The 22,957-nt window shown below is 54.0% G+C and overlaps 4 protein-coding genes across 4 annotated transcripts; 2 read left to right on the top strand and 2 right to left on the bottom strand.

The window, feature by feature from the left end:
• Positions 1-186: 186 nt before the first annotated feature.
• On the top strand, positions 187-3,451 carry LRP88_01485 (kinase-like domain-containing protein; the record flags this gene model as incomplete). The annotated part of the gene is made up of 5 exons (XM_083238167.1): positions 187-1,219; positions 1,268-2,157; positions 2,206-2,574; positions 2,891-3,181; positions 3,230-3,451. 5 exons carry the CDS (start codon positions 187-189, stop codon positions 3,449-3,451), a joined length of 2,805 nt encoding a protein of 934 aa, XP_083106672.1.
• Positions 3,452-12,454: 9,003 nt separating this feature from the next.
• Positions 12,455-14,073, top strand: LRP88_01484 (kinase-like domain-containing protein; the record flags this gene model as incomplete). Its single annotated transcript, XM_083238166.1, has 2 exons — positions 12,455-13,133; positions 13,232-14,073. 2 exons carry the CDS (start codon positions 12,455-12,457, stop codon positions 14,071-14,073), a joined length of 1,521 nt encoding a protein of 506 aa, XP_083106671.1.
• A 5,187-nt stretch (positions 14,074-19,260) lies between these two features.
• Positions 19,261-20,945, bottom strand: LRP88_01483 (amino acid permease/ SLC12A domain-containing protein; the record flags this gene model as incomplete). The annotated part of the gene is made up of 3 exons (XM_083238165.1): positions 19,261-19,393; positions 19,448-19,559; positions 19,613-20,945. The coding sequence occupies 3 exons, from the start codon at positions 20,943-20,945 to the stop codon at positions 19,261-19,263; spliced, it is 1,578 nt and encodes a 525-aa protein (XP_083106670.1).
• A 956-nt stretch (positions 20,946-21,901) lies between these two features.
• LRP88_01482 (uncharacterized protein) lies at positions 21,902-22,725 on the bottom strand (the record flags this gene model as incomplete). The annotated part of the gene is made up of 2 exons (XM_083238164.1): positions 21,902-22,425; positions 22,476-22,725. 2 exons carry the CDS (start codon positions 22,723-22,725, stop codon positions 21,902-21,904), a joined length of 774 nt encoding a protein of 257 aa, XP_083106669.1.
• Between the last annotated feature and the right edge of the window lie 232 nt (positions 22,726-22,957).

The raw sequence follows: 22,957 nt of genomic DNA, 5'->3' as shown, positions 1-22,957 counted from the left end.
TCGTCTGGACTACGCTCCGGCTCCATTTCCCCCCTCAAGCCACCCCCAACGATATTGAGCCTGTACGAGTCACTACCTACTGATCCGGTTGGGCTCTTTTCCCATTGCACTGTGCTCTTCTCAGTCCTCTTCGCTGACACTGTTCTGCTCTGCTCGTCCTTGCTTCAACAGCCGAAACTCAGCATCATGGCGTCGAGTTCGGACGAAGGCGAGATCATCGAGAATGGCGCTGAAGATTTGAAGGCAACTTCACTGCAGCACACTGGACGAAGCAGTGTTGACCGTCAAGACAGACAAAAAAGTAGACTTTCGACTCCGGACCACGACTCGGCTTCCAGGCAAAGCAACACCTCGCGACGAAGCAACTCGCCCCGTGGTTCCAAGCGACCCTACGACGACAGGGAAAGGGAGAGGGATCGAGACTACTACGGTTCGAGGCATGACTCGGGACACTATCGCTCTCACTACGAGGATTCTCGACGCGACGATAATCGAAGGCCTCGCGGCCTGTACGACGACCTCGACCGACCTGCATCACGCGCATCCAATTACAGCTACGATGGCCGCGACCGGAGTCGGGAACGAGATCACTATCGCGACAAGGATCGGGACTGGTATGCGAACAAGCGCCCGCGAAACAGGAGCCGTTCCCCCCATCGATCCCGCCGCGCCGACAGGGGCAGGTTCGACCGCTTCGTGAGAGAAGGCCAGTACGATCGTCGAGACGACGCTTCCGGAGAGCTCAAGTATGATGACGACCGCGGCTCGCGGAATGGCGGTTCTGTGTCCAAGAGGACGACTGTAGGAGAGGCTTCACGCGCCCAGCGACACGATGCTAAACCAGACAAAGGCCTTTCAAATGGAAATGGCCCCTCCCGGAGTTCCCAGAGGTGCGTTGAAGTGTTGTCCGAGTCGCAGCACGGTGCCAACCTTGCGAATAGGCAACCCCTAGCTCAGCCGGAACCCGAACGGAAGCCCGAACCGGAGCCTGAGCCTGACTACGAGGAGCCTGAGCCCGTTGATGAAGAGGCAGAGATCGAGCGACGACGCAAGCGGCGAGAGGAGATCCTGGCCAAGTCCAGCTCGGCGACTCCTCTTCTCCTTCATGCCGTGGGTGCTGCGGCGAACAAGGCCCGCGCATCATCTCCCGCATCGACTTTGCCCGACACGCCCATGAGAACGCAGTCAGAGCTTGCCAGTCCTCGCACTCCCCGATCGAGTATGTCAACATGTTCCAGTAAAGGAATTCGACTAACCAATGTTACAGACCTAGTGTCACCGCGCTCACCTGGATCTCACGATGAACCGTCACCTGGCGGTATCAACCTCCTCGATGACAAGGAGTTGATGAACACTCATGGAAAGGCCCAACTAGATGACGAGGACGGTCCCTCTGCGGCCGATTATGACCCAACCGGGGACATGCAAGAGGATGAACGACGAGGTGAACTTAAACATGGACACGTCGTACTTCATGGTGAGCATCATCCTATTGCAGCCGAACAACCACAAGAGGTCCAGGAAAAGCCGTCTGAAAAGGCTGGTGATGAAGACGACGATGGCGACTTTGACATGTTTGCCGAAGACTTTGACGAGGACAAGTACGCAACAAAGCCCGTGGAACCTCTGGCACCCGCACAAGGCGATGGTGCAGCTCCTGATGTTCAGGCCGTTGTCAAGGGAGGTATTCTCGAAGGTGACGACAAGGACGGATATTACAAGATTCGTATCGGTGAGGTCCTGAACGGTCGATATCAGATTCAATCTGCACTAGGAAGGGGCATGTTCTCGGGCGTGGCCAGGGCGGTCGACATTACCACGAAGCAGCTTGTCGCCATCAAGATGATGCGTAACAACGACGCCCTCCGAAAGGGTGGCTACACTGAGATTGCCATCCTCGAGAAGCTCAACGACGCCGACCCTGAGAATCGAAAGCACATCATCAAGTTTGAGCGCCAGTTCGACTACAAGGGCCATCTGTGCATGGTGTTTGAGAACTTGAGCATGAACCTGCGAGAAGTGCTGCGCAAGTTTGGAAACAACGTGGGCATCAACCTCGGGGCGACGCGAGCGTATGCGTACCAGATCTTTGTTGCTCTGGCACATATGCGGAAGTGCAGCATCATCCATGCTGATCTCAAGCCCGACAACATTCTGGTAAGTTATCCTGACTGATTTCAGTGGACATGATGCTGACTTGAGTAGGTGAACGAGAGCCGCAACGTGCTCAAGATCTGTGACTTGGGAACAGCCATCGACAAGTCTGACGCAGCAACGGCGCATATGGACATTACGCCATACCTTGTCAGTCGTTTCTATCGAGCGCCAGAGATTATTTTGGGAATCCCTTACGACTACTCGGTCGATATGTGGTCCATCGGCTGCACCCTGTACGAGTTGTACACAGGCAAGATCCTGTTCACCGGAGACAGCAACAACCAGATGCTCAAGGCCATTATGGAGATTCGAGGCAGGTTCACACCGAAGCTGTTCAAGCGAGGTCAACTGTCAGGTGTTCATTTTGACGACAAGGGCCAATTCATCAGCGTCGAGCGTGACAAGGTTCTCGGAAAGGTACGTTATGATTTCGATTCACTCCCCATGCATGCACACATGTTGTTGTTTTTGCCATTCTTACCCCTTGCCTCCATTCCCAAGCGCCACTAGGCCATGCTTGAAGCGACCATGTCTTTACACGCAATGTCTCTTCTATTTTTGCAAACATCCATGCTTGGGGGCCGTTTGCTATGGAGCTCTGTGGGCGTAAGCGCTTGGCTCCCCTTGCAGTCGGAAGCGCCCAGTCCGTGTGGGGAAGCGTCACCATGAGTCTTGGTCAGCCATCCATCCAACAGTCGATGGATCGAGAGACATTGGAGGCTGTTAGATCTAGGATCTAGAATACCTTGCGGGCGATGACTACTGTCAGGGATGGATGGGACGAGATGAAATGGCTGGCCGTGTTGACAAGACGCATCATGATCCTTTCGAGGTCTCTGATCCGGCCGCATGCATCGTCAGCCTCTTGTCTCGGTACATCGGACTCCCTCTCAGCGTCAGCCACGATGAGCATTCCATCCCTTGCATGCAGGTTTCAACGGCTCCTAAGGTTCAGTCCAAGCGCTCAGCCATTGTCCCCATTCCCACCCGCATGGTTCCTGTCACTTCTCGATTTAGAAAGCTTGTTGTTGTTTGCTAGGATTCAGTAGGCTAACATGTGTCGCGCTTACAGACTACCGTTCGGACCATGGCTGTGGTGAAACCCACACGCGACCTGCGGACGAGGCTCATGGCCGCCTCGGGAGGGATGAACGACGCCGAGACTAGGGATCTGAACCATTTCATCGATCTCCTTGAGCACTGTCTCACGCTCAACCCGGACAAGAGGATCAAACCTGCGGATGCGCTCCGCCATCCCTTCTTTACCTCGCGAGCGGGGCATGTACGGCGGTGAAGCAGATGGGAACCGTGAATGACGAAGACGGCTTGTTTTGGAGAAGTCGATTGTAAAACATGTGGATCGTAGGAAAACAAAGACTGGGTGGGTAGACTTGGCTAGAATATTAGACGAACAAAGGGAGGCTCTTTGGTTCACAAGTGAATGGTTACAACTTGGTCAGTGCTCTTTGAGAGGTGTCACCGCCGTTTATGTCATGCCTCGTTATGTCTCACATATTTGCTTCATGTCTTGCAGTTGAACCGAAGGGAGGTTCTGGACTTGGAAGCAGGCTAGAAGGTGCAAGGTCTGTCTGTCCACATGATCTCGAGCCGATCTGTGTGGTGGTTCACGGCAAGGGACGGCCTTTGATCTCATATTGTCTCGGTCTGAATCGGCGATTGAATATCAAACATCGGGTCAGCCTCGACACACGCCCGGCACGTCCGAACGCCCGGCTTCTACGGAGGAACCCGTTGGTTGAGAACACGAAAAAAAGGCTTCCAGGAACAACCGGGTGGCGCGGTTGCCTTGGCCTTCCTCGTGAGCGTGGGGAATAGGCAGACAAGGCAGACGAGCGTTGGTCGACGCCGAGACGTTGCTGCAAAGCCGGGCGAGAGAGAATTCCCTGCTGCCTCGACGTGTGGACATGTGAAGGGGAGTCAGAAGTGCCTCCAGCCGCGCGCCTGGTGATGATGGGGATGTTGGGTGAGTGAGTGGATGCAAGAACCGGGGGGCGTAACGTGGCGAGGATCAATAAGGAGGAACTTTTTGATGTTTGGGCATTTGCCACACAGAGGAGTCACTGTTGCACGAGACGAGACCTTGAACAGCTGTGTAAGCCTGTATTCCTCAGGATCCGCCGTTGGACGACGGCTTTAGAGGGAGGACGGCAGTGTAGCCCTGCTGTCTCGGAGAGGACGCGGCGGACTTGTGTCACGGGTGAACAAGCGACGAGAACCGGGACACGTATGTCGTCGGTGAATTGCAAGGCAAGACCAGGAGGCCCGGTTATCAAAAGAGATTGACGGGCGTGACTTGAGGATCCAGGCTTGAATTGCCCATCACCGTGTGTCATGTCATGGATCATTTGTCGATGATGAGGTCAACCTCCCTAACGTGGAAGGTGAAGATCTCGTCCTGCGCAACACGAGAGGGCGTTGGCGATCAATCCCTTAATATTGAATGAGCAAGAAAATTCACGTCACTGAGAGACTGCCAATCGCCAGGGCCGGGAACTTGGCTTGTTCGTTTTGCAGCGATCTTCAGGTCCTGCACGGCGATATTACCCTCACGGGTTGGACGGTCCACCTTCAATGTGCTGTGCTGGCAAGCAGTTGTGCCAACCACAAGGTGAAGCCGGAAATGTGGGGGGTTTTCTTTTTTTTTTTTTTTTTTTTTTTTTTGCTTGAGGTGATGATGTGCAGACAGCGAGACGATTTGTGTGTACCTTCTCATCCAGAGCGCCCGCTGTGACTGTTGGTAAGCAGGTGGTAATGAGCGACATCGTGTCTCATACACACCTGTAACAATCCTGCAACTTGCGGCGACCCCCGTCAGATTGAAATTGCGAACCTTGGGTTCTCCCCAGGGCGGACGATCACATCACAACGCCAGGGCTTGCCTTGCCTTGCTCCATGGATCATCCTCCAGCACGAGCAACTTTGGCCCGTCCGTGTCATCCCGGCCCCAGAAAGTCAACGGGTGGAGTTCGAACGAGGGAAAAAGTAAAGAACGGGGGGTCGCTCGGTCGCTTAGTTTAGTCTCAGCCTCACTTGTTGGGCTGCGATAGAGGGATCCTCAATTGGGCGCAGCAGAAACGGTGAGTGAGATGGAAGCCCTGGGGGAATTGTTCGAGAGGCAGGGGGCGGGACGAAGGGGCCTGTGGGCGATACGTGCGAGGCAGGGCAAGACATTGATGACGGGCGTGGCAAAGGGAAGCGATCGGATGATATGGACGACTTGACTGGGGAGGCCTTTATGTGTCGTCAGGATCAGCGTCACTGAGGGCATTGGTTCGCTGGGGTGCCTGCTCATCCAGCGAGGCCTGAACCCTTTCCAGGAACCAGGTTCATCATGACTTGGTTTGGCGATCATGCTGTCGTGTGCGCCCTCCTCGCCTTGGTGGTTTCGCCTTGTCTCGGGCATGCTATGCCATGACGGCCTTTGGGTCTTGGTGTTTGACATTGAGTTTGTCCGTAGTCGCTCACTGGTGGATGAAGTAGGGTAGTTTCGACTCTGGTTGGCTCCGATGACCGATCGTGCTGGGTCAGTCCCGGGATCGTGATGTTATTCACGACTTTGTTGAGTGTCTCACCCGTCTGAATAGCCGATCAAAGAAACTCAAGGCGAGTTGATCCACTATAGAACTGGACTCGTCACCCATATCGTGATATCAAGCTCAACGGTAGTAGAACTCCGGCTCCTGGGCCTAACCAGTCAATAAAGGCCAATCCAGCATCATCGGGTTGTCCGTACAGGGTAGCCGTCACCGGGCCTCCGTGTCCTGCCCGGCCCCGCTCCGTGACGGCATCTCCACTTGCTGCAGCAACACCGGGTGACGGATCAGGAGACGGCCGAATCTGTCTGCCGTCCTCGTGCCTGGACAAACTCTGGGCTCGCGTGGAAACACATGACACTCCCTCCATGCCCATGCCCCGGGCGCAGGCTATTGTCGGTACTTGGTCCCCCGGATCCCTGAGGCTGAGACGGTGGTTTGACATCTAGGAAGGGCAAAGGAGAGTCGAAGTGACGTTGGGTCTGCTTGGATCGTCCCACGAATCTGATGCCGCAGACGTCTCCTGGCTGTCCACCAACCAACCACCTCTTCCAAGAAGGAACCAAGAGATCTCCGGCTGAAGAAAGCTCTCGATGCAAATCATCCATCCACCATCACACACACACTGTCCCGCCCGTTAGTTGGAGCCCTCGAGGCGCCGCGGATGTCATCCCGCCAGTTCTACACCACCCAATCCAATCGTCGCCGCCCCTACCACACCGGCCTGGCCACTGCTTAGTCCTCAATCCAGGCAGCCCGATTCGCCTCCTGCGCCGTTGAGGGGTCTCGACTCTGCGCCTGCCTGGCTGATTTAGACTTCGGCCACGGCGAGTGCGTTTTCTACGTAGGGGACCACAACGCCCAGAGTCCATGCGACGAACATGTGGTCCACGGTCAAGCGAGCCATGGCTGATCGCCGTCCGCCGCCATGACATGCCGTCAAGTGGCGAAACGCCAAATAAGATTGATAGCGGGCGAGCGAGATCTGCGATGAGCCAGACAACGGTTTGGGTTGGTTTGGCTCTGGCTGGCAGCGGGGTTCCGCATGCCGCCGTGGCTCCATCGTCCCGTGATGGTGTAGTATCATGTCCCTTGGCTCTCCAATCGCCGTTGCATTGTCCTCCCTTGCGTCGAACCGCTACGTAAGGAAGGCCTCGGACATCCTGCCTTTGGCGGTGAATCTGCCATCGACCTCGATCGGCCCATCTCGAAACGTCCCGGGACATCCCAGCTGTTGCGTTCGACGTTTAAGACGGTGGGCGAATCGAATGCAAGAAGGTTGCCCTCTCGATCCAGGTGCATGAAGTGACCGAGACAGAACAAGACGGTGAGCCTGTTGCTGCCGAGTCTGGATTCCTGCCTGCTCCCCTTGGACCACTGACAAGTCCAAGCTCAACGACTACGGGTTGTTTCCTCTGCAAGATCCCCAGCCGAGACGCAAGGATCGCTTGATCTGGCTAGAAACGCCTAATGGTCGGGGGGAAGCAGGCGATTCTGTGTTCAAAGCAGGTGTCATGCTAACAGCCTCTGCTCCCTATTGGAGCCCTGCCTTGGTGATAACTCAACAACCGCAGCCATGGCTCCGGGGAGGTGGCCCTGGCGGGGACGTGATGGTGCGCTCTGCGACGCCGTCCATCGCCGTGCCTGTTTTCTCTGACCATCTCCCGATCGAGCTGTTGAGGCTTGGGTCTTGTGCCGTGCGGACGGTGCTTCCCCAGTGCCGGCTGACGTCTTTCGCTGCTCACACTGCGGGCATTGACGCACGATCATGACTCGGAGCTGTCGACGGCTGTGCGTCTTGTAAGTGAGTGCGTGACGGCAAGGTTGAGGATATTTCCTATTGGACCGATATGCCACCAGCTCGAGAGCTTGCATCTGCACCTCTTTCCTGGATCATCAACGACTATCCCGAGTTGTCATGTCCTTGATGCGAGTCACAACCAATAGTGGCACGTCGACAAGTCTAGTTCCGGCCCCCGATGGATCGGCCAAGCATAACGGGCGGCATGTCGAATCAGAACGGCTTGATGTGCTTCCCGTGCAGGAGAAAGGTGAGAGCCGTGACAGTCACCGCCGGTCAAGTCACGGAGAGCAGGTTTCGGTCAGAGCCAGCTGCCCAGAATCAGCTCATGCATGAACTGGATGAATCTGTCCCGTGTTTGGCGGGCTGCTTGGACCTCGTCGATTTGCTTAGCGGGTGTGATGAGTGTAGGGAACACTGTAGAGTACGTAGTATCCATCGTCAAAGGCGGGAAGTGTGAAATGGATCCTCCTGACAGTCCTGAGCAATGTCTGGAGCGAGCGCCGTGCCCCAGCTAGAGTGTATGATCGACGCCCCAGACTGGCCGCTTGGGGGAGATTCGAGACGGGTTCCTTAGTGAGGCACTCTGGCATCAGAGGAATCAGTGCTCGCTCATCTGCCTCGATGCCCTGGAAAGGCGTTGGCAAGGGCGGCGAGAATGGGTCGATTCCAGGGGACATCCCTGCTGGACGGCAGCGCCATGGGGGGCGCCATCGCATGGCACCCAAGGCAAGACCTGGCCTGGCTGCATTCGGACTGTAGGGATCAAGCGACTTGCCGTCAACCGTTCTCCATTCTGTATCGATGCTCGTCAGATGGAGGTTCCTCTTGAAACTATTGTTTATTCGCTGGTCTGTGTTGTTGCGAACACGAAGCTCAAGCAAGACAGTTGGAAGGAAGGGAGAACGAGGTCTTGACGCTAGTCTCAACACGGCCTAGACCCACCCGTGATTTGACATGCCATCCATGCATGGGCATCTTGAGAACATCACGGTCAAGTTGAGCAGCAGCAGCGAGACAAGCCAGACCGCCCTTTTCTCTAGGCGCAAAACATGCCAGGCTATCGCTGAGACCAGGGGCTTCTCTCCCCCATCGCAGCCCAGCGACATGCATTTCTCGCATCATGACCCGTTCCCCAGCGTCTGTCTGGCATCTGCCAGTAATGGGACATTGTCTCGTCCCCGTTTTTAGCGACAGTTCAGTGGGCGAGATGGGGTATTCCGGGGGATCTCGCTGTTGACAGCGGCTTTTGACATGGAATAGGGTAGCGGCACGAGTGAGACAAGGCTCGAGAAGGACGATAATGAGAGCTTCACCCAACATGTCCTTCGCCAACACGTCTTTTCAAGGTCATAACATCCATCACGCGGCAGAAGACGTGGCTGAGGCCGACGGATGAAGCAGAGACAACAGGCAGGGTCACTTGCTCATGAGGACAAAGCGAATGTCAATAACAACAGACACGCTCCAACTGGCATGCCCTGTGAGTTCAACTCGACTCCCCAGCTGTCAAGGCTCGGATCTGGGGCTCCAGCCGTCATGGAATGCGCGTGGAGGCGAGGCACCTCCCGGCAAAGGGCAGGTGAATGAACCAACAACAAGCAACACATTGATTCATACTCGCCCTCAACCCATCATCAGAATTAGCATCAGGATCAGGATCATGTCCATGCCTTCAACGGGCGACCAGATTGCAGCGTGACAGCAAAGTGGACGACAACGGGCGCATTCCCTCTGCCCAGGACCGATCGTGGTTGGACGCCTCCTCTGCAACCCGTTTCTTGTTGACAGCCTCACTTGTCCCACCTGGCCTGTCGTGGCCTGTCGTGGCCTGTCCAAGGGGCACGTCGACTGTCCACGCTCACACGCAGCTCTCGCAAACAGGGGGCACAGACACACACACGGCCTCGCCCTCGCGGTGAGATGCATCGTAGACAAGAGTTCTGGGACCGCTGGGGTTGTACTGGATGCTGTCGTGGCAGGGTTGTCGGCATGTTGGACACCGGGATGGTCACCCCAATCAGAACAACACCAGTTCTGCACCCGTCTGCTTCGAGCAATCCCATGGTCCAGGGTCTGCGTCGCCCATGCCGGCATGCGTCCACAGCCGTCCGGGTCGGCCTGCCTTGCCACCGTTTTTCTTCAGCAATGACTTGACACCACGTTTGAGGCCTTCTGAGGAAACGTCAGAAGGATACGTGCAGAGACAAGCCATATGGATACCAGATGGATGGCTGGCCTCGCTCCAGTGTTAGACAAGGGCTACATATCGTTCTTTTCACAGGCGTCTGTTTGATTGATGAGATCTCTGTGCTGGGTCTTGGACAGCCTCACGTTGCCGCCTACAACGCAGAGCACACTCATAGCACACAAACACGACTTCGCTTACGAGTGAAACGTACAGTTGCTTCATAGAGGCGCAAATCCTTCCTTGTCAGCCTTGACAAAGGCGAAATGATGCACATCGCAGTTAGATATCATCTCCGGCTTGCACCAATCACAGCTCAAAGCTGGCCCGGCACTGGTTGAACCAATTCAACACCAAAAACGAACTGGATGCGGGATCCAGCCACTCAGGTGCTTTCTTGACATGTCGATCTGTCCTGGCTGTGCCCTGCACCTGAACGAGGCCAGACATGCGGTCCAAGAAAAAATGAGACACCAAAAGGGCAGAGTACCTCTAACTCTTAAGAAATACTCCTACTTTGCGACGAAATATTCCGGTGAAGTATAAAAAATTTAGGAAAAGATTACAACCCCAAGAATCAGTACTCTAGAAATGCTCTAGAAATTACTCGAGATTCTTTATCATGAATAGGGCTCATTTGGGGCAGGCATACAGTGATGCCTATGTACTGGTGTCTCTTTTTTCTCAGACCGCGTGCCAGAGTAAGACAAGACGAGCACACATTTGACACCCAGACCTGGCCAGCGCCTATCCGCCTACAGTAGGCGCTCTAGCCCCAGAAGAGAGATGCATGCTGCCGACCCGTCGTCGTCTCGTTGGTGCTCGCTGGATGGGTGGCCCATTTGCCGTAGTGATCGGCAGCTGCAGCAGTGGTGCCAGTTCACCTTTCAGCCCCCCTTGCGGGCGACTCGACGAGGCACTTTGTGCAGCAGGAGAGAGGCTGGTTGGATCGAAGAAGCCAAAGAGAGGAGCGCTCGATAACATCCTGAGGCACGAATGCTGCACTGCACGCAGAAGAGATGCAGAAGGGTCTCAGCATGGTCCCCAACTCCATGACTTCATGCATTCCTTTCCGCAAACACGTCGGCGAAGCGCCACAGACGCCTGCCTGTGGTTGCCACGAGCCAATCGCTCGCTGCACGGCCGGTTTCCTTCTGTTCGATCGAGGATTCCAGCCAAGGTTTGCAGCTCCGTTCCAGCTGCGCTGCTTCTCGCGGGACCAGTGGTCGGGCAAAAAGCATGTGTAGGTACGAAACGAAAGCACCGCCGGACTTGACTCCACCCAAACTCTGTGTGCGGCCATCAAAGACAAAGAACGAACGTGTGTCTCGTCTCGTCCAACGCCGGCCTCCGAGGAGGCTCTCCTCTCTGCCGCCTCCTTCGCCTCGTCCTCGCCGTGCCGGCCGGGGCGGACAGGTCAGTCATAGACGGAGGCAAAGTCTGAAGCTGGGCGCGGGCTTGGGGTGCGGGTGCGGGCTGCTGAGCCAAACTGTGATCCGTCACGGGGCTGTCGATTATGACGATTCGCCCGACGGTGGAGAGGGAAGAGGGGAACAGTGGAAGGACACGCAACACAGGCACTCACTGGGGAGACAATGAGAGGGAAGGGGTGTCAGCAGAGCACACAGCGCACACAGAGCGTACCGACGGATGGGCGCCCAGTGCACACAAACATGCACACGCACCCGACCACTCCGCCCAGGCAGGTCGCCAGTGATCTGCCAGCCAGCAGCAGCCCCATCGATGCCTCTGACTGGACGAGGATGGGTGGCCTGGCAGTGGGCCGATGGATGGCGTTAGTGCTGAGAGCCCGAGAGAGGGGGGCAGCATGAGAGGAGGCCTGGCCTCTGGGGAGGCAGTGACACAGAGGACCACACAGCGGACCACTTTATTTCGTTGTGTCAGAGCTAACGATCCTTGCCTCTTCGTATATTGCTCAGCGTCACCAAGGCGCCATCCCTGTCGGGCTAGTCGACGCCCCAGCACGCCGCATCCCAGGCGAACCTTGAAGCAGTACATGGCGCCCCCCTCCGGCTCCACGCCTCGCTCGACAAGAATAGACGGAGCAGAGCATTAACGCACAACGAGGCCAAGACAGGGCCCCATGTCATTAATCTCTCCAAGCCGACCAGGGTCTGATGAAGCCGGTGGACCCCCCTTGGTGTGGGTGATCCACGCAATCCCAAGCCTGAGGCTTGCGGCTGGGTACGTACTCTGCCTTGGTGTGTGTCGCTCGTCCGCCTCGTTCATCCTGCGCGAGCTGTTATACTGGCCTCTTCCCGGATCTAGCTTGAGAGGGACCTCCATCACCACTTTCACGACATTCCTTCCGACTTCCTTCTTCCATCACCGGCCCTGCTCTCGCAGACGTGACCACTAGGTCCTCTTGTCGCCCTCCTCGGTCCCGTCAAACCCTCTTCTCTGCCATCCTCCCCACGACAACCTACCGACTTTCCTTGGAAGGCGACAGGCCAAAGACTCAACACCTCTTTTGCCTCCCTGCCTATCTCGACCCGTTGATTCGGCCATCGGGACAACCCACGACAACAACCACACAACAACAACCACCTTCAACAACCCGCAGGAGCTAAACTCAACCCGTTGGACTTTGGATCAGGATCCTTTTCTGGCCGTTGGAGAATCCTCTTTTATGCTTTTTTCTTTTCTCTCTGTCTCTCTCCCGTTTGGATATATCTCTGGCCCCAGGACCACCACTCCCCAGTTCTAGGACTTGTTAGATATCAACAGATAACAATGCAGCACCATGCCATCTTCGGTTACCAAACCCCTCCGGCGTCGCCTGGTTTCGACAACCCCAAGTGCACCATCCAACAACCCTTTGCCGTGCCGCGACACTACCCGACACGGCCACTTGCTCCGGAGGAGAGGCTAGGCCGGGTGCTCGAGGGCACTCTGCAGCTGACTGAGATCCTGGGAACTGGCGCGTATGGCGTTGTCTACCTCGCTGTCGACCTCAAGACCGGAGGTAAATACGCCGTCAAGTGCCTCAGCAAGTTCAACGCCGATGGAACCCAATTGGAGCCCCGCCAGTTTGCCTACCAACAACGAGAGATCCGTCTTCACTGGAAGGCATCCAACCACGCCAACGTGGTACAGATGCTCAAGATTGTGAATGATCCCGACTGCATCTACGTTATTCTCGAGTATTGCCCCGAGGGCGATCTCTTCCTGAATATTACTGAACGTGGTCAATATGTTGGTAAGGATGAACTGTCCAGGAACATTTTCCTCCAGATCCTGGATGCCGTGGAGCACTGCCACAACCTGGGAATCTACCATCGGGACCTCAAGCCGGAGAACATCTTGGTAACAGACCGTGGAGACACTGTCAAGCTGGCCGACTTTGGCCTTGCCACTTCAGATGATCGATCCGAGGACTACGGATGCGGTTCAACATTTTACATGAGTCCAGGTACATATCTTTCCTCCCCTTCGAACTGATTGACCCCTTTGATCCCCTTGATGCCCTTCACACCTTTCAGACAACTAACATTCCTCCCCCTCCTTCAGAATGCCTGGACCCCTCTGCTAGGAAGCCCTACTACATGTGCGCCCCCAATGATGTCTGGAGCCTTGGAGTTATCCTCGTCAACCTCACCTGTGGACGCAACCCATGGAAACAAGCTTCCTTCCAGGACTCCACCTACCGGGCCTATGCCGGATCCAAGGACTTCCTGAAGACGATCCTCCCCCTCTCTGATGAACTGAACGAAATTCTGGGACGGATCTTCGAACCCAACCCTGAGCAGCGGATCACTCTCAACGAGCTCCGAACCAGGATCATGGCCTGCTCTAGGTTTACCATGCCGGCCGTCTCTCCCCCGACACCACCGGCCTCACCAGACCACACCACTGAATACGTTTCTACCGAGGATGCCATCATCGACGACTACGACTACGACTCGCCTCTGTCGCCGGCTTCATCCTCTGACGATGAGGGCTCGCTCACATCGAGCGGCTCTACTATTGACGACCTGGACGACGACTTCGACCAGGAACGCCAGATGCCGCAGACTCCCCCGGAGTATGCACCCCACGCTTTCGACCCCGAGGAGCCCAAGGAACACCAGCTCATCTACCACAGCCAGGAGTTTGTGCCCCAGAAGTACTCTGGGCCTGTCCCCGTCCCCGTGCAGGTGCCGGTGGCCGTTCCCCCTCAGCCCATGCTCTGCCAGCCGGTTCCTGTACCCATCCAGGCTCCCGTTCCTATCCAGGCTCCTTGCCAACAACACAAATCCTACTTCCCTATCTGGGATATGGTAAAATACGTTCAACATGTGCCCATCCTGCAGCACCACATACCCTTCCACCAGCAGGTCCCCTTTATGCCTACGTTCCAAGGCTGCTATTAGATCTCGTCATCAAGACAATGATTTTGTCTGACTGAGCATCGACGCAGCCGCCCCTTACACAAACTGGATGAGATACCCCCCGAGGCCCAACACCAACAAGCCCCGGACCCCCCCCTTTGTTTGATTCTTCAGGTTCCCTTGGACATTACTCGACATTTAATATCGACCCTTGGCAACGCATTACCATCCCCAGGGACTCCCTTTACATACTTGGATGCACCAAAAAACACCCCAAAAGCCGTGCAAGGATTACGCCAACCAAAAACAACGTTTAACGACCCAACGAAATGAGAGTCCGGGACTGGTTCTTTTCGACCCTGTATCTTTTGGACACCAGATCTTGTTTGGTTTATACTTTTTTCTATGTCTATTTAACACTTTTGGAAAACACCCTTTTTCGAAAAAGCGAGGAGTTTTTGTATTTTCTTGAGGAAATTTATGAGGAAGGGGCAAGATATCAAATTCTTGTAGAAGCATGAAAGTCTGGCGCAGCGAATCTTGTACGGGGTGGCACTCTGTTGTTTTTGCAAAGAGATTTCTTGGAGATGGAGTTGTTGATTCCCCCTTCCCGCCTTTGTTTGTCTTGTACCCGGCGATTTATACTCTTCTGCCTTGGGAAGGCCCTTTTTCTGGAAAATATTCCTCCTGGGACGCAACGAACGCCTGATTACGGAAACGACTATGTCTTTCTAATTTCTCACCACTATTTTCAGTACTTTCATCATCTGGAGGCGCCCTCTTTCGATAGAGACGGAAGAATGGCCGAGACATTCACTTGGTCTGGATCAAAGATACCTTTTTCTTATTTTCTACATTCACTTTTCTTATTTGATGACGGATGGGGCAAGAAGATGGGGATGGACAATGTTTTGCTTTTTCGTTTCCGCGACGGGAAGAAGAAAAATGGCAAGGGTCGATCGAGATTAGAGAAGAGGAACATGGCTCGATAGCCAAAGCATTTTTGCGCAAAAGATGGCGCAAAGCAAGCAAATACGTTTTACTGAGCTGAGCTGAGGGAAAGACGGCACCTCGCACTGCAGAGAACAGTGCATCTGCCGATCAACCAAATGAATGACAAACAACGACTTTGAGATACCTCACTTCAATGGCTGGCATTAACTTGGTGAAACTTGACTCGTGAACAGGCACAGATACATGCAGACATGTACATGGCGGTGATGTAGAGGCCTCGATGTTGGCGTCACAGATTCAAACAAGTCTACAGTACACAGCCCGGGGAATGAAACACCAAGACGCGGAATCACCGGCGGCGGGAACTGGCAGCACCACCTTCTCCCAGTAGCGCCTCGATGAGGATGCGTCTAGTGATGCACGACTCCTGAACTCATCGTCTAGGATCACGGCATCGTCGACGGTGTGCTCCATCCTGGTGCGTCACGCTACGGCATCTGCAGCATTGGCCCCCGTCACAAAAGCTGCAGAGACAAGAAAAAAAGCAAAGCGATAATAACGCGGGCAAAAAAGAATGAGGAAGCTACTGCAGATGCTAGTCTTGGCTCACGAGATTGGTTGGACAGGGTCACAAAAACAAGGCGGAAACGTGGCGGCCAATGGGGTCAGGGGGTGGAGCAGGGCGAACGGCATTGTGTGTCTGGAATGAACAAGATGGAGGAGTGGAGAGACCTCAAAACGAATCAGGAGAGCCGGAAGCCGGGAGAGTGAAAAAGGTGAGGCGGGCTCGAGGAGGGTAGCGTGATGGGACGGAGACGATCATTGGGGCGATGGACCGCACGGGAAGTGTGACGGTTCTGGTGTTGGTGTTGGTCTTGGTGACCAGGACAAGATGGTGTTGACAAGGTGATATTGAATGATAAGTCTTTATTAAGGAAAGAGAAGCTATTCTCAGCCAAGCAAGGTCGACTTTTCTGCAGGTGACCAGTCGAAACATACACATGAGGTTAGGATCGTCGACCGTTGATGTTGCTCTTGTCGTTGTAGTTGTCTCTCTCTAAGATAGATACATCTGGTATGAAGAAGGCTTGTGAGACAGACAGGCATGGACAATGGAACGATTCCTCTGCCGGAGAACAATCTAGTGATTCTTTACGCTCTACAACAAAGAAGAAAAAAACAAGTAAAAAAAAATTGAATAGTCTAACTGCCAGGCGCTTTTTCTTGGCTCACCGCTGCAACACGCATGCAACGATGGACGGAACCAGCGTTTCGTCCATGGCTGAAACTGCAAGCGAAAATGCTTCTTCTATGGAATGACCTGATTCCGAAAAAGACACTGGAATGCTTTCAAAAACGCTGTTTTCAACGGATAGCTAGCATTCCTGAACCCTTCGAATGCGACTTTTATTGAATCCGCATGTCCGGGGCTGTCAATATCGATCATCCATCCCGCACGGGGTGCCACGAGGTCCTTCTGTCTCTTTAGCGAGAAACTCTGAGTCTAATCTCGCCAAAGTGGACGCCGCCCATTTCATCTCCCGGGGGGTGCTTGGGTCTGGAGCGTGCCGATCACAGTTCGGGGCGGGCGGCGTTGCATGTGGGTGAGCGGCACAGTCTCCCGTGGTCTGACGGAGGGGGAAGCGAGTTGGGTTGGGGGAGATTCTTCTTGCCAAGAGGGGGATTTTGGTCTTGCCCATCTGCGGCTGAACTTAGAGAATGTGCCTATCCCATCCCCAGTGTCGCAGATTTCTTTGTTTAGCATGAGTGTCGCAAACACTCACCAACACACCTACCACCCCTGGAGGCCCGTCTCTTCTTTCAAACCTTCCCAGTTCCGTAACACTACGGAAAGCAAAGGGACCTTTTTACCATGGACTCGGTCCGAGCTGAGACTAAACTAACTAAGCCAATATCGTCGGATGGCGCCGGGAATCATGATGCCACAGGGCTTGCTGTCAAACTAACCTTGAAGGCTTTCTCAAATGTACGATAACGTCAAAGACTTGATTCCTTCTTCTCAACGGTAAGAAGCAAAAACAGGAATATCACCGAATGAAAAACAACATTCCGCAGAATTGCTTTTCTCTTGACCACACCATCTTGACGTAGGTGGGGGAGACCGCAGATCTGTTCTCGGCCCTGCGCGTGGCAGCCCGGCCGCATGGGGCGGCTTTTTCACTAGGAGAGTATCGCGGCACGGCGGGGGAGGGAGAATGGTTTTAGTGTTGTGCGAGTCAAGACAGATTGTTGGTCATGACGTTTGAACTATTGGGAGCGTCATCACAGCATCAAGCTCAACCTCTCTGGCTAGTCATGTTCTCTTTGTTTATCGTTATTTTATCATGGATGATTATTTCCGAAGAGGTTCAATTACAAAGCTGAAGATTATCTTTTGGTGGCTTGGACTAGACATTTGAGGGTGTTGCTTGCTTCCCAGGACCGAGATACCGGGTCAGCATTTCCGGGCAGATGCGACGTAGCATATGTTTGAAAGAAAAGGTTATGGTTAGAGATTGGGCGCGTTGTAACCTTGTGGAACTGCCGTGATGGCTGCAATGTGTTTGGCTTTGAGCTGAACTTGAACTCTCGTAGAGCGAGGGACCTTTGGGAAGTTTCATCGATGGTGTTTCTAAACCTAGAAGCCTTGTGTTTGCTGGTTTGACCGGAAGTCTGCGTGTTCTTGGTGCTTGACGTACCTTGGACACTGGGCTCAGGGGACATGTCTTCTTGAAGCCAGTATTCAAGAGGCATCTTCTGTCTAAGATCGTAGGAACACTCTATTCTAGGGGGATCTCCTGCTCAAGGATAGTGTCCAAGGGAGTCTCCTACCCAAGCTCTCATCAAACACTGAATTCCAGAGGCCCGATCTCTCTAAGATGCCCCTTCATTCATAGGAGAGGGTTATCCCTCTAGATACTTGACTTGGCTGATGGCAACCGACCTCGTCAAGCGGGTAGAGTTTGGCAAGTTGAACCAAGCCGAAGCATCTTTACGAGTTGGAAAAGGGTTTTATCTAATGAATGGGTGCCTGGTTCTCATGTGATTACAGTGTTTGAGAACCACATGTTGTCGTTCGACATGAGTGTCAAGTTGCTGTATTCGATGACAGTGTTAGTTACTGGAGGGAACATCAACCTCAAGATGCCCGTACTTCGTGACATGAAGAAGTTGCGTGGCTCTTCATAGAAGTACTTGCGCTCTTAAAGCCCTTCTTGGGACTATGATACGTGGTTTCAGCATGTTAAGAAGAGTCCTCGACTGCCGGCCAAGCAACATAGTTTAGGCAATGTGAGGACTGGTGTAACAACCCCGGGCTGGGTTGCTAGAATTGTTGTATGGTTCGAGCTGTATAATGGACGAGGCTAACGATCTGCCATTGAATCGTGAGTTTGGATGAGTTCTGACCTCCCAGAAGAGGGACAGGAAGGGATGAATACTCCTGGATGTTGTTATGCATGTTATGGGATTGCCTGGCGCTGATCCAAGGCAACGTCAACTTGGACATAAAATGACCACAAGTTGGCCACGAGTTGACCCAAGGTGATGCTAGGTTTCGTCTCAAAGAGAGTGTTAAGAAAGAGAAGATTAGAGACTCGGGGTGCTTGGATATGCTTAACAGAGGCGGTGGTTCTTGTTCCTCTCTCCTCGGTGTACTTGAGGTAATCGCATACCCTCCGGCAGAGTCTTGGAGAACAGGCGCCTCCATAGCCTAAAAAGAGCTGATATCGAGTATCTATGTTCTTTAGCTCTTATGAGATGGCTTCTGTGGCCTGTATCCATAGCTCGGGGACAGACTTGGATGTTCCATCCCTCATTGCAGCCTCAGTCTGCCACCTTCCTGACCATCGGGCCAGGATCAGCAAGATTATGTGGGACATATATGAAGAAGAACCGCATTGATAGCATTTCGTCATCGATGAGTTACAGGGGAAGAGAAGGCGAGGCTGTGGCATGGCCCTTGATACTCTGAGTTCACATCACTCCTGCATGCCCAAGAGGCGACCATCTTTGACCAAGGCGGCTTCTTGAGGGATGCCCATCCCTCATCGTCACCACAGGAATAATTGAATGAATTGAGTGAACCGTATGCTTGTCGGTTCAAGTGGTATAGTCATGTGGTTGAGCTACTGGTCGGTTGGAGTTGAGATGATGGAGAGGCACTCCTACATCCCACTCGCGTTATAGGAGGTGAGCCAGGATCGAGACGTGATTTGAACTTCTAATTCATTGTAACAATACTCTACTCTATGGATGGCATTCCCATGGCCGGGTCTATACCTCCGCGGCCCTGTCATGTTCTGACTTTTTAATCGCATCTTGAAGGGGTATCTCGGATAAGGACACAATCTTTGTCTTCTTGACAAACTTCCAGATGAGGTATGCACCTATAACGAGCGGGATATCTCTGCCAGATCGTTAGCAATCAGATCATGGGTATAAAATGGTGCGTGACACTCACAAGTAGGATGATACAAAGCCAACAGGGTCCCAGTTGCCCTTTGTAAAGACTGAGAAGCCGCCAGTGAAGAGGATGATCAAGCACATGCAGAGGGCAACAATGGAGGAATAGGCTGCTGATGTTAGAGAATGCAACACGTTTAGTATCTGGGTAGTGGGAACTTACGAGTCCATGAGTTGTGCCAAGGTAAGCTGGTAATGGGGATGCCCTGCTTCTTCATGGCGAGTCGCAGTCTGATATGGTTCAGGAGGATGGCCGACCAGGAGACAAGAACTCCAGCAGCAGTCAGGTCGACAAGCCACCAAAAGACAGTCATGGCTCCATTCGAGAGACTCATGAAGCTGAGGAACATGAAAGCGGTAAAGAAGAGCACACACACGTAGGGAGTGCCCCACGAAGTCGTTCGGAGAAAGATCTGAGGTGCTTGACGCTTAAGGGCAAGACCATACAGGACACGAGTGCCCGCAAGAAGACTCTGATTCGACGCTGACCAGGCAGAGGTGATGACAACGGCGTTGACGACGGATGGGATGGCGGGGATACCAGCAGCAGACGCAGCGATAACGAAGGGACTCTGAGCCGCTTGTCCAGACGAATCGTTAAGACGCTCATCGTTGCTCGGAACCAGCATGCCGACGATGAGAATAGCCAGGATGTAAAAGACGATGATGCGGATAAAGACATTCTTGCAAGCCTTGGGGATGGCCTTTGCAGGGTGCCTCGTCTCGGCAGCAGCCATGGCGATGGACTCTACACCCGCAAACGAGAAGACGGCGCTCGTCATGACGGACCAGTATCCAAGAAACTTGCCCCAGTTCCCCGTGGCGATGTGCTCGACAAACGGACCGGGATCCTTCCAGTACCTGAAGCCGATGCGAGGGGTTCCTGGAACTCCTCCGAGGTTGATGACCAGACCCAGGATGATGAGGAAGACGACGAGCAGGATCTTGAGTATGGCGAACCAGAATTCGACTTCTCCAAAGACGCGGATAAAGGCGAGGCCGACTGCTGCGGTTAGGATGATGAAGATGACGATGAAGACGGAGGGGTTGATGTCGGTCCAGAACTCGAACAGCACGCAGATGGCCGTGATCTCGGAGGGAACAGATAGAACATTTCCGTAGACGAGGTTCCAACCGATTGCAAATCCCCAAGCTGGATCTACCAGAAACTCTGCGTGCCGGACAAAGGCACCCGTCACGGGGAGGAGCGCCGCAACCTCTCCGAGGGCAAACTGCACGGCACACACGACGAGGCCGACGGTCGCGTAGCCGAGGAGAGCACCGAGGGGACCGCCCGTCTGCACCGATCCGCCAAGGCCGAGAAACAGGCCCGTCCCGATGGCGCCGGCGATGCCAAGCATAGAAAGATGCCGCTCCGCGAGACCGCGGTGCAGGCTGCGCTCCTCGGTCGCGGTAACAAGGTCGCCATTCGCATCATTGAGTACCGGCTCGGGTGAGACCTCTGTCTCTGAACTCGGCTTGAAAAAGGCTGTCATGGTTCCGAATTGCTGCTGTCGTCGTCGAGCCTGAAGAGAACTCGAGAGCAGAGGCACCCGCGTTGATATGATGTTTTCGGGGCTCGTATTCATATTAGCATCGCAATTGCTCGAGCCTATGGTGCAATTGGGGATTCTCCAGGGTCTATCGGTCCGTCCGCGATGGGTAACGCGATGGTAGCGGACATGGTTGCTGTTTTGATCATGGCGTAGTGGAGTTTTTCAGTGCTGTTGGGTTGCTAAAAGTTTAATCGTTCTAGAAGTGCCAAAAGATGGGGAAGATTGTAATGAGACACGGATAAAGAAGCCGTTGGTATCCCCTGAAGGGAGTATCTAGATTGGGCAGGTCGAATGTATATGCATCGGTAGAGCCGTGCAAGGGTCATATATCTATCTATTAACCTGACTATCAACTCAGTATGCAACTCCAGACCCTGAAGATTCGACCTGTCACAGCTTCAACCCGAGAACGGTTGGTCCCTTGGACATACACACAAGCAAGCTATTCCCGTTAATTGGGCCCTTGATTCTCCTCGGTTGGTCCCGTCGCGTCTTTTGCCAACCAATGTCTGTTGATCCAATGGCAATATTCGCAGTTGTCCAGAAGTGGCTGAAGGAATAGTTCCTGTCTAGCGCAGAAGCTTGCGCGACTCCCTCACAGCCTGACCACCCTCAAAGCGGTTTCGCCACTGCCTATCGACGGGAAGCCCCGAGCCAAAAGCCGTTGTTCCGATGGTTCACGGATACATCAGAGGACAAGGATTTGCTAATCTTGATTGTATAGGAATGGCCTCGTCGGGCCTAAATGCATACGCACGCTCTAATACAAAAAGATAAAATACACAAGAAAATAAATAATAAATAAAATACCTTGGTTTTGCTCCGGGTATCCCCAAACCTCCCTTATTTTCCAATAAACCTTTCTACCAATTACTCCTGCAGGCGATCTTATAAGATTAGGGGGCCTCGTAGATGTGGCCCTGCTGCTGTTGTTGAGGGTGGTAGTGACCAACCAGCTCGGTCGGCATCTGGGGTTTGGGGTCTGGCGGTTGGACGTTGTATTGTTGATATTGCTGATACTGCTGGGGTTGTTGATACTGCGGCTCAGGTCTCCTCATTCTCCTCCAGAAGAAGAATCCTATTCCCGCGAGGGCGAGAACACCAAGCGTCGCGCCCACCGCGATACCTGCGCCGGCACCGGCGGAGAGGCTGTCGTCGTCTTCGGCTTCGGAGCTCGTCTTGGCGGGGCCGTCGGCGATGGTAGAAGCTGCGGAGCCCTTTGTCGTGGTGGAAGACGTCTCGGCGGCGTCGGAGAGGGAGACGTTGAAGTCTTGCGACTTGATGATCTTTACGGCGTCGTCTGAGGGGTTGTACAGGGCGAAGTACAGGACGGGCATCTCGCCCTTAGGGACGGTGCGGTTGAACGAGTCCTCGCCGAGGTTGACCTTCCAGAAAGTGCTCTTGCTCGTTACGTTTTCTACTCTCGTGAGACCTATGTTACTGCTGTTGTAGGGTGCCTTGACCTCCTACCTCGGACATATTCTCCCAGCTGCGTCGTTCCGGAAAAGTCGCTAGGGTTACGCTGGAAGACGTAGACGGTGATCTGCTTCAGGTCCGTCACCCAATTGATGAGGATAGTATCGCCCTCCTTGTATACAGGGTTGTTGATTGCTTCGTCGCCTTCATCGTAGGTGCCCGGGTGAGTAAACAGTGTGTCGACGCCTAGGACCTTGACGGCTGACGCGGCCAGCAGCAAGGTTGAAAGTAATATCGAACGCATCTTGACCCCGAGCTTCGAGGGTATTCGACTCTGAAGTTGTTGGGATCGTTTATCGTCTCTCTCTCTCTCCCCGACCGTAAGACTCGATAGAAGGTATTCCTGATGTGAGGGGAGAAGGCTGACACAGTAGGCAGGCAGTCGTCCTCCCTTTTGATTTCTCGGGTAGTAAGCCCAAAGGCGCGTCTAGCCCTGTCAGGCCATTGAACCCTGGTCTTACATTTTGGGGGCCGTA

The sequence above is a fragment of the Fusarium phalaenopsidis genome (assembly GCF_050370095.1).
Source record: "Fusarium phalaenopsidis strain FUZ10S chromosome Unknown contig_32278, whole genome shotgun sequence".
Taxonomy (NCBI): Eukaryota; Fungi; Ascomycota; class Sordariomycetes; order Hypocreales; family Nectriaceae; genus Fusarium; species Fusarium phalaenopsidis.
The sequence above is the reverse complement of the archived record's forward strand: the minus strand, read 5'-3'. Positions and strand labels throughout refer to the sequence as shown.